At 36.1% G+C, this 12,173-nt stretch overlaps 1 protein-coding gene across 1 annotated transcript in view; it reads left to right on the top strand.

Annotated features, from left to right (window-relative positions):
- Positions 1–3,577, top strand: part of LOC106735664 (keratin-associated protein 9-7-like) — an 11,157-nt gene extending 7,580 nt beyond the window's left edge. The window contains 2 exon segments of the mRNA XM_027774784.1: positions 371–397; positions 3,549–3,577. Coding sequence (XP_027630585.1) covers positions 371–397; positions 3,549–3,577 — 56 coding nt within the window.
- Positions 3,578–12,173: the final 8,596 nt, after the last annotated feature.

Here is a 12,173-nt window from a genome sequence, read left to right on the forward strand (position 1 = left end):
CTCTTTCCTTAAAGACTCTGGTATCTAAATGTATCCTCTCTACTATCATATCTTTGGATCTTTCAATCTCTGCCATAGAGTGTAGACATTCAGCGCATATTGAGTGGCAATGTATAGTGTGTGTCTTTCAAAGTCTGGCTCACTTCACTTAACATTAAGTCTTTTATATTCATCCACTTTGAATTGAATGCCGAAGTCTCATTGTTCCTCATGGCCTAGTAGTATTTCATGGAATTTATGTGCCACGATTTTTTTTTTAATAGTCATCAGCTCTTGGACACTTGGGTTGATTTTTTCTTAGCAATTATGAGTCATACTGCTGTAAACATGAATATGTAAGTGTTTTTCTGACTGTTTTCTTATCCTTTAGGTAAATACCAAGGAGTAGAATTACTAGGTAATCATATGGTAGTTCTATTTGTAGGTTTTTGAGGAACCTCCTTATTGTTTTCTACAGTGGTTACAGTAATTTACATTCCCACCAACAGTGTAAAGAGGGTTCCCTTTTAAACATAGCCTCACCAGCACTTGTCATTCTTTATTTTTTTAACCTAGTCATTCTAACAAGGGTTAAATGGTAACTTATTGAGATTTTAATTTGCTTTTCCTTTACAACAAGAGACTTTGGGTTTAGCAGGTGGTATAGAGGTTAGAGGTTAAGGTACTGGATCCCATATGGCTGACTTCTCAGTATGAGTCCCAGACCCAGTAGTCTGAAAATATGCCAAGCACACGTGCATGTGTGTCCAAAATCTCAAGAAGAGTATGGAGAAGGGATTATGGCATGGCCATTCCAGCCTTGAAGGATTGCTTTCTCTCTCTCTCTCTCTTTCTCTCTTTCTCTTTCTCTCTCTCTCCCTCTCCCTCCTCAAGCAAGTACATGTGCCTTATGGCAAATAATGTAGAAAAAAAAAAAAAAGGAGATAGAGAGAGAGAGACCTTGAATATTTTTCCATATATCTTTTGGCCATGTCTTCCTTAGAGAGTTTTGTATTCACCTCACTTGCTCATTTTTTAATTGGATTATTCATTTTTTTACAGGTGAGCTGCTTGAATTCTTTATACATCCTGGTTATTAATCCTTAGTGTGAGGTAAGGATATTATATTCTTATACAATCTTAGAAATTGAAGTATCTGAGGAATGGGTATATAACTTTTTTATCTAAATAATCTCTGGATGTTGTAAGGCAAAGTTGAATCTGCTTCAGCACCAGAGTGTTAGCAGGAAACAGAAGGATTTGAGGAGGAAAAAATAAAAGAAATTGAACACTCCTAAAAGCCACAGTGGATATAAATGTAGCTCCCCAAAGTGTGAGTCATATATTCTGAAGAAGAGACAACAAATAAAACATTTAATAGACACAAAAGTGAAAAGTTATCTGTTGATGATAATGTATATGATAATGTCTTTGACTTGACCAATATGTACCATATTCATGCTAAGAAAAACCATGTTGTACAATGTAAAGATGTACAGTGATTAAATGTAAATTAAAAATAAAATAAAATTAGAAAAATATTGGATATGCAAGAGATCCTCCACACCTGTCTTCTGCCCTTGCTGATTGTCTTAATATTGATTCATTTTGCCATCTCTAACATATCTCCCTTCCAACGTCTTCATTGTGTTTATAATCTGTCCTCTCCTCTCTATGGTCATTTTGAATTATCTCCTTTGCAACTAAAATATTTCTAAATTACCTCCTAATAAACTATACTTACCTTATATATCCTTCTGTGACCTGGATTATGTGTACAGTGTGTCTTTCATACGCCTTGGATTTAAGGAATATCTTATTGTTTACAAAGTTCTTTTACATCTATTCCACACCACTAAGATAACAAATTTTTAAAACACTGGGTTTGAACTATGGATCCCATATGAGGCTGCCTTAGAGTATAAGAAAAGAGCCCATCTAAAGAACCACAATTTAATAAAATAGACTTTTAAAAGTCTTTAAATAGGTCTAATTGCAGTGGCACAGGTAGTAGGGCATGACTTCATGATACAGGAGCCATCTGGGAGACTCAGGTTCGGATATCAAGTCAACCTGAGCACTCTGGGTGTGATCACACTCACCAACGGTCTCGCCAACTGGGAATCTGGGGGAAGAATTAGGATATGGTGAGACTCTGTTCAGGATACTTCCTTCACTTTATTTCATGAAAGAAAGAAATAAAAATAGACTTAAAAAATAGTTAAACTAGCAACACTCCAATTTTGTTTTCAACAGCTCTGGAAAATTTATCATAAAAATCACAATCACCAAATGTTTATTTTATTTATTTACATCATGATCTTGTTTATATTATATTGAATCAAATATATCCTTACACTGTATTACATTTCTGTTTCCAGAAGGAACACTATGCATATCAGTCGAGACAAGACATTACTATCCACATCATCATCATCAAATAGCTTTTCATCATTTTTTCCAGGTTATTATTATTATTTTTATTCTCATTATTTTTTAAACATTCAATCACTATATATCACTTGGCTCGTAAAAAGAATTTACCCAACATGCACGGTTATCACAGATCCTGCTGGGTGACCCAAAGTCCTCCGTTTCTAAGGAGTGGTGAGCCTCCAACTGAGCTAATAAGCTTCGCCTCAAGAGCAAATAAAAGATTGTGCTGTTCAGAACACAGAAGTTCTGAGAATCCAAAGGCAAGTGGAGGGGATATGAGCCACAAGTCCCAGCCATTAAGGCCTGCAGCCACAGGCAGCCTGTTGTCCAGCAGTACAGCTTGAACCGGTCTCCAGATGGGGTGAAGAGGGGTGCAAGTTCATCTTAAAGTCCCAAGACATAATCCTGAGATCCAAAGATGGGGTAGGGGTGGTGGTGATGAGCCATGGGTCCTAGCTGTTAGGTCCTGCAGCCACAGGCAACCTAGTGTCAGGCAATGCCATTTGAACCAGTCTCTGGATGGGGTGGGGAGGGGCGCAAGTTCATCTGAAAGTCCCAAGACACAAACCTGAGGTCCAAAGGCTAATGAGGGGGAGGGGATGAACCCCGGATTCCGGCTGTTAGGGCCTGCAGCCACAGGCAGCCTGGTGTCTAGCAATGCCACTTGAACTGGTCTCCAGATGAGGTGGGGAGGGGCACAAGTTCGTTAAAATCCCAAGACACAAACCTAAGGTACAAAGGTGAGTGTGAGGGGATGAGCTACGGGATCCGGCCATTAGGACTTGGCAGCTACAGTCAGCCTGGTGTCCAGCAATGCCCCCTTGGATCGCTCTCCACATACAATCACCAAATATTTCTGCAGTTCCAGCCAGGTTCAGGACCTTCCTGAGACATTCCTGATAAAGCGGGTTATAAGAGGAAATTTATCACTGGACATGATGGGATTACTGTTATACAACAAATCTATTTATGTGGACAAACTAATGAGGCCAGCATGCGTAACATCGAATGTCCTACACCACACAGACGGGCATATTTCATGTCATGTTTGAAATCTAACTTGTAGATTCTTTACACATATTTTGGAGGCCATTTTTCTGTCTCAGATGTCCATTTCCATTCTATTTTCCTAGGTTATACCACTGAGATAACCCTTTACTAGCCTGTAGTTTCAAAGTTGGCTTTCAAGAGCCTGTCTCAATCACCACACAGGTTCTTCTGTCCCTTAATCTTTTTTATCAAAACCCACTATGTCAATCTCGCATTTGAGAAAAATAAGACAACTCATAGGTTTCGCCCTTCAGAAATGGAATGTCGCAGAACAACCCTAATGTGTGCCCTAATCATTGAATAAATACCAAAACAATTGGGAAAAGTACAGATAAATTCTATTCTAAAAGAATAGAATGAGCAGAAAAGATTACTTAAGTTGTCTTAATTCCCTTTAAAATACTTTCCTGTGTGTGATCTTAGTATCTTCTAAAATAGTTTTCAGTATATAAAGATACCAGAGAGAGTTATAAGGAGGTGTACACTAGGATTTGATTGGAAAAGGCCAAGTAGAAAATACTAGCTTGAGTCATATGTAATTTATATCTTCGTAGATAAAAAACAACAACAACAATATATCTGCACTTTCAAAGATTTAACCTTAGAAAATAAGTCCATGAAAAACCTCTCCCCCAAAAAAGAAAGAAAATAAGTTAATGAACTAGTCATTAAGTGAAAATAGTGAAAACCCATGAAAAGAATAAAGGATGCTCTGAATATTCTGAGGTTGGCATAAATAAATAAGTAAAATAAAAATAAAATGGAAGTGTGTTTTTAAATAAAATGATTGTAAGGAAAGTGAAGATGCCATCAAACAGGAAAAAAAGTCTATTACTTTGTGTTGATAATCTTAGAGTTGTGCTTAAGATACAGCAATGCTCCTTTTATTTTCCTTTCATCTTTCAAATGGGGATAATAAGTAACCATCTTTACTTACAAGCATTAAAAATTGTTATGGACACTAGAGACAAAGTGGAAGGACAGTGTGGGAAGGGAAGAGCATAGGAAAGGAAATTTGGGAATAAAATAGAAGGGAAAGACATTTGTGGGACACAGGTAAGATTTATTATCTGTTGATAAAGATGTATATAGTATTCTCAACTGGGTTGGGTATAGTAGATCATGCTGGGTAAAGTCTCTACAATCTAAATGATGTGTGGCAATTGAATGTGTAAATAATTGTTTAAAAAGGAGAAAAAATAAATAAATAAGTAAATAAAATAATAGGTCAAATGACCCAGCCACAGTTTAAAAAAAAGAGAGAGAGAGAGAGAGAAAATGAAGATGAGGGCATAATACACAGTAACTAGTAATTGCCCCAGAGGGATGGGATTTGGGTGAGGTGTTGGAGGACTAGGGCTTTTTACTTTTTGTTCATACATTGTTTTCCCCCTTAAGTAAGGGTTACTTTTTTGTTTTTAAGAAGCTTTTGCCATAGGGCACATGTGCTCGCTGGGGGTGGGGGGAGAGAGAGAGTGAGAAATCATCCCCCAGAGGGGATGGCCACAAGGCAATCCCTTCTCCTCCATTCTCCTCCTGGGATCTTGGGCACATGTGCACATGTACCCAATGTGAATTTCAAGCCACCAATCAGGGACTCATGGCCATGGTCAGCCCTCTGGGGGTCCAGTGATGTAACCACTACGCCATCTGCTGGCCCCAACTACCAGTTCTTTTTACAAAAAAAAAAAAAAAAAACATGAAAATATTTCCTTTGTACTGAAATGGGAAAACTTGCAAAAGTGAGAGAGAGAGATTTTAATTTATTATTATCTGAATAAGGATAATTAGAACTACCAAGAGAAGTTTAAAGCTCCTCAATGTGATTCTGCGATTTTTTTCATATGTTTGCATCTACCCCTCATACAACACATAATTCAAGAACTGCAGACATTTGAGTATCTGGCAAAGAAAACCTAGGCTTATAAAAGGAACGTGGCTTCCTTAGTTCATGCTGAGACCAGAGATTGACATTAGATATGAGATCTTACTGTGGAATATGACATGAAGAATGTGAAGATTATGCTAGAAATATTCATATTTATGGTTTATCTTTTTAGACAATGAGCAAAGGTTGAGTTGGAAAAATGACTAAACATTTATATTGACAAATCAATTTTACAAATACTTAAGTTCTCTAAATTCTTAACACTGTATCTGTACGTATTGCATCTCAGAAAGGCTAGAAACTGAAAGCAAGCCACACATTGATATTTAAGGAATCTTAGAAAATAAGAGATGTTCCATGTGTTGAGACAAGCAAATATCATTCGTGTTTTTCAAGTTTCTGCAAGTTGTGCACCTATATGTCTGATCTTCTCTCAGAAAGAAATGATTCTAGGATGTATTGTTCAAAGGATTCTTTGTGAGTACCTTGTAAAAAGATAAAATGTGAGACCACTTAGGCAAAGTCACATCAAATCATTTAACTTTTTTTTGGTTAGATAGTTGATAAATGAATACAACAGAAAATGAAGACAAAGACCTGTACTACAATAGAAAAGGGCTCTAATAATATCTTATGAAAAGATTGCAGAAATACAGATTGAATTCAATGGCAATTTGCCAGGATTTGTTTCTTTTTCCCCCTTTATTTATTTATTTTTCACATTTTATTGATTCACAAAAGATCTTAATTAATCTAAATACTTTCAATAGCAAGTGCAGATGATATATACAAATCTATGAACACATGTATGACTTTAGGCATAAAATTCAGTGAGTAGAATGAACATACTATAAAGTAGCACCTAGCAGTGGCTATATAGCTTACTGCAGTCATTAAATTGATATTTTTAATGTATTTTTAATTTCAAGAAAAGCAGTTTGGGGACCAGCGGTTGGCATAATGGCTATGTGACTGGACTCCCATGTAGCCGACCGTGGTTTGAATCCCGGACCTAGTGGCTTAAACTCACACCAGGAGCATGTGTGTACATGCCAATATCCTGAGAGGAGAATGGAGGAGAAGGAATTGTGGCGTGGCCATCTCCCCTGGGAGGTGATTTCTCACTTTCTGTCTTTCTCTGTCTTTCTGGCGAGCACACATGCCTTATAGCAAAAACCTCTCAAAAAAAAAAAAAGAAAGAAAGAAAGAAAAGAAAGGAAAAAAAAAGAAAATGAAAAGAAAAGCAGTTTTAGCTTTAATAAATCAAAATTTAAAAATGTTAAGAAAAATTCATTTAAAACTTAAAGCCAGTAAAAAGGTTAGGATTCTGTTCAAACAGTAGGTAGATACTAAAAACTCAAGAATACTAATCGATTTAACCAGTATTTTCAATTTCTGATGCAAGGCAACAGATATTATTGAACTTATGCAAGTAACCATTCTGTCGCAAATAAGAATACTCCCAAATATTTTCCGATTCCAGAGGGGTCAGGATTGGTTCCTTCTTAGAGGTTTTCAGGAAGAATTTGTTTCTGTTCATGTTACTCTCTCAGCTTCTTAGTTGCAGGCAATACTTGGGGTTCCTTGGTTTGTAGCTATGTCATTCCAGTCTTGGTTTCCATCATCACATGACCTTCTCTATGTGCATATTTATTCATGTATCTACTACAGGAATAGTCATCAGATTTAGGGCTCACCTTAATCCAATGAAACCTACTTTTAACTAATTATATCTGCAAATACCCTATTTCTTTTTTTATATATTTATTATGGTATTTGTATTTAGTCTCTGTATATCTTAACAATGTACAACATGGTTTATCCTAGCATGAATATATTGTATATCAGTCAAAACAATGACATTACCATAGACATTATTGTCAGCAAATTACTTTTCAGTTTTGTTTTAATTGAATGTATTTTTTGTTTGTCTTTTCCCTGTTTCCTTTCTTCCCTCCTTGTATTACATATCCCATTACCCCTACCACCCCCAAACTGTCTCTAGTATTTGCAGTTGGCCTCCCTGCTATTATACTTCCAATCCTTTAAGTTTTGCCATAAAACACAGATATTTGGTATATACTGAGCAGAGACATACAAATCCTGTATTTCGTAGTCTGGCTTGTTCACTTAGCATTAATTAAATCTTGAATATCTGTCCACTTTGGTCAAATGTCATGGTCTCATTGTTTCTATGACTGAATAGTAGTCCACAGAGTACATATGCCACATTTTTTCAATCCACTATTCTATTTTTGGACACGGGTTGATTCCATGTCCTAGCAATTATAAATAATGCTGCAATATACATGAATGTGCAGGTGTTTTTCTGACTGAGGGTTTTCCTATCCTCTGGGTCGATACCTAAGAGTGAAATTACTTGGTCATATGGTAATTCTATTTGTAGGTTTCTGAGGAATCTCCATATCATTTTCCACACTGGTTGAACTAATTTACATGCCTACCAACAGTGTAGGAGAGTTCCCTTTGCACCACAGCCTTGCAAGAAATAAAAAAAATACAAAAATTACAATATCCCTAGAAAGCATTAAAAACAAATTGGACCATGTTGAAGAATTTTTGACCTTGAAGACAAAGTCTCCAACATAGACCAAATGACCAAAAAGAACATAACCCTCTCCCCGCAAAATGAAGATAAGATATAGGAAATTCTAGACACCATGAAACACCAAATATTTATATAATGGATATTCTAGAAGATGAAGAAGCTAGTAAAGGCATGGAAAACATCTTTCATGAAATACTATCTGAAAACTTTCCAAATCTAGAGAAACATGGAGAAATTCAGACCCAAGAAATAAAAAGAACTCCAAATAGAATCAACTAATAAATATCCTCCCCCTGGCACATTATAGCCAAATCGGTAAAAATAAGATAAACACAATATTCTAAAAATGGCAAGAGAGAAATATCAATTTACTTGTAAAGATTATCCCATTAGGTTAACATCACACAATTCAAATGAAACAATGGAGGCAAAGAAAGAATGGGAAGATGTGGTTAAAACATTAAAAGAAAACCATTTCAACCAAGAATACTTTACCCAGCAAGATTATCCTTCAAACGGGAAGAACAAACAAAGGTATTTTCAGAAAAACAAAAACTAAAAGAATCCATCAATGCTAGACCAATGCTACAAGAGAGAGTATTATATCAGAAAAAATAAATAAATAGAGACAAACAGAAGTAAGAACAAAGAACAACCAAGAAAATGTCTAACAAAATAGCAGGGTTAAGTCTGTAAATATCAATAATAATATTGACTGTTAATGGAATAAATTCTCCTGTTAAAAGTTGCAGACTGGCAGAATGGATTAAAAAACAGAAGCTCTCTATATGTTGATTACAAGAAACACATCTCATGGATAAAATTATACATAGACTCAAAGTGAAAGGCTGAAAAAAAGATATTCCATTCAAATAGAAACCAAAAAGAAAAAAAGACTGGAGTTGTGATACTGATATTAAACAAAATAGACTTTAAGATGAAAGCTGTGGGAACAGCAGATGGCATAATGGTTATGTCACTGGACTCCCACATGGCTGACCGTGGTCCGAGTCCTTGACTTGGAAGTCTGAAACACATGCCAGCACTTGTGCATGCATGCCCAAGATCCTGAGAGGAGAAAGGAGGAAGGATTCTGGTGTGGCCATCCCCCTGGGGGATGATTTCTTGTTTTCTGTCTCTTTCTGTCTCTCCAGGCAAGTGCATTCTTGCCCTATAGCAAAAAATCTCTCGGGGGGGGGGGGGGTGTAAGAAGAGACAAAAAAGGAGGGGGGTGTGGGGATGTAAGAAGAGACAAAGAAGGACATTATATGTACTAAAAGAACTTTTTCACCAAGAAGATATACCACATAAATATCTATACATTTAACACTAGAACACTCAAATACATGAAAAAGAGACTGAAATTTCAAGGAAAAGATAGATTGCAACACAATAATCACCAGGGAGTTCAACATGTGCCCTCCCGCAAATTTTTAAAAAGGATAAAATACACTTACAGACCTACAGTGGTCAAAAAACAAAAAAAAAAAAAAAAAAAAGACCTACAAAATGTAAATTCTGATATTAATAAACAAATTATTTAAGATGTAATTCCTCAAGCAATGTGTACATCTGCTTGTAATGTAAGGAACATCGTTGAAAATCCTGTCCAGTGCTAACACAGCTCATCCCTTCTCTAGCATGACTGAGATCTCTGTGAAAGAAGTAGAGAAGGGAATTTAAACAGAGCATCTATTAGATGTAATTTCTGGAAAACATTCCATCCACCGTAATTCCTTTGTCAAGGTCTTTCTTCCTTTCTTCTTTATATTTTTTCACTGTGGAATTCAAGTGCACATATTCAGTCAGTTATATTCTTTATTTTATGGGACATTATCGTCTGTGGTGTTTACAAAGCCCCTCTCTATTTATTTTCTTTATGTACTTATATATTGATAAATTTATTTCCTATTTCCCTATGCTCCACTGTTTTCCAATAGGCAGCTATTCTCCTCTGTCAATGCATTAAAGTGTTTATTGTGTTTGATTGTTTGGTACACATGTACTTTATGCAAATAGTAATGTGCATTATATCCCATTCTGATTCTTTTAATCAGAATGTTATTATTATCTATCTATGCAGCTATTTGTGTATGTCATCTATTGCTTCTAATTCTGATATGTTACTCCACATAAGGATCCACTACATGTTGCCTACTCACTTTTTCTGTGGTGGACACTAGATGCCCTTTAAAAATCCATGTCATCAGGTCCAGAAGATGGCATGGTAGTAAAGGAGCTGGACACTTCCACATGGCAACCACTGTTCAAGATCCGGAGCTGGTGGCTTGCTTTCTCTCTTTTCTCTCTCTTTCTCTCTCTCTCTGTGTCTCTCTCTCTGTATCTCTCTCTGGTCAAATCAAAATAAACAAATGAATAAATAAAAATAAATAAATAATTCTTTAATAAAAAAGATGCATGCCATCACACAAACACTACAGTGCACATCTTCATATGTGTCCTCCTAGACCTTTGTAAGAATGTTTTGCAATTTATTTTGTCTTTTCTTCTTATTGTTATTACTCATTTGCCTGCAAACATCTGATGAGCAGGTACAAGATTGTTGGATTAAGGGGCATGCATTTTTGTAATTTACATCAACAGATTTAGATGCTTTTTTAAAATGCCCAAATAAACCAACAACCCTGGTAGTGATGCAGAAGGATTCCTATAAACTTACACCCCCATGAAAACCTGGATTATATAGGGAGGAGTTATGTGACAGGGTTATATGACAGGAGTCAGAAAAATATGGTCCATGAGCCAAATAGAGCACACAGCCTATTTCTATAAAGAAAGTTTGTTAGAAATCAGCCACACTTGTTTATACATTTCTACAGATGCTTTCTTTCATGATACAATGGCAAAATTTAGCCATAACAACAGAGATCATATGCTTCATGAACCCTAAGCCATTTACTACCTTTCTCTAACAGAAAAAGTTTATTAAACTCTGACACTGCATTTTTTTTGCCAGTTTAATACTTATAAAGTAAATATTTTATTTAGTTATTTATTTTTATTTCAATTTCTTTCATACTTTCAGTCATGTTATTTAGCTTGCAAAGTGAATATTCCAACATGTGTACATTTCTGACTGGTCCAATTGAAAATCCTGTAAAGTTATCGTTAACAGATAATAACCCATTTCTTTGTCCCGTAAATGCTTTGCCTCTCTATTTTTCTCCTTAATGTCCTTCCTCAGACTCTACTCTTTCACCCACCTTCTTCCTTCCTTCACCCATCCTCCTCCCACACTGCATCTGGTATTCACCACCACTATGTTTCTGTATCCTTTAGTCATTCCATTGTGCTCATAGAGTGCATTTTTGTGTTTTTAAAGTTTTATTTAACTTTTATTATTATTATTATTATTATTATTATTATTTTAATATTTTCAGAAAGAGACACAGAAAGAGAGAGAAAGGGAAAGTGAGAAAGCAAGCCTCCAGGTCTAGGACTCAAACCATGGTCAGCCATGTGAGAGTCCAGCGTCCTTAACCACCCCGACACCTGCTGGCCCCCTCATATCCAGTTTTGATATGTCTAGTCACAATCCCAACAGGATAGAGAAATGAAAGAAAAGGGATTGCTATATGACTACACTCCATTGGAGAGTGCTTTTTCCCTCTTCATCTTTTTCTCTCTTTCTCTGGCTAGTGCACATGCCATCTGGCAAATAAAAACAAAGGCAAAAACTATCTCTTACAATGTGTAAAACAGAGAAAACAAAAGAAACTACTCCCCCCCATCCAAAGAGTTTTAAGTGCTATTTAAATTGACCATGAGGTGAATTGATGATAAATGAATTCACCCTAAGCAATTTTCTATGGCATACTTTCTGTTCACTTTAATCAAGGATTTCCTTAAACCATTTCTCTTTTTGCCTTTCCAAGTCTATTCATTATGGAGAAACTGAGGCTGCTCAGCTCAGAAGAGTTCTTGGTGGGAAAATAATTAGAAGCCAATGAACTCTGTTTTTACTCCCTTCCAGTTTAAGCTTCTATAATTCCGTACACCAACTACCTTTGCAAACCATTACAGTCCCATTGACTTGGAGTCCAGGATCTCTGTGTTCAAATGTGACCTGAAGAAAATCTATGTAGGGGTTTACTGAAAGGAATGAGGGCACTCTGAGAGTCATTCATTATACTTCACTAGTCACATTTTTATTAGCAGCTGGCAGCAAAGAGGTCTTCTGAAAGACTAGTATAAAAGAAAGAAAACTGGAGTGAAGGTTTTGCTACAATG

The sequence above is a fragment of the Tupaia chinensis genome, unplaced genomic scaffold (genome assembly GCF_000334495.1).
Source record: "Tupaia chinensis unplaced genomic scaffold, TupChi_1.0 Scaffold000477_1, whole genome shotgun sequence".
NCBI lineage: Eukaryota > Metazoa > Chordata > Mammalia > Scandentia > Tupaiidae > Tupaia > Tupaia belangeri.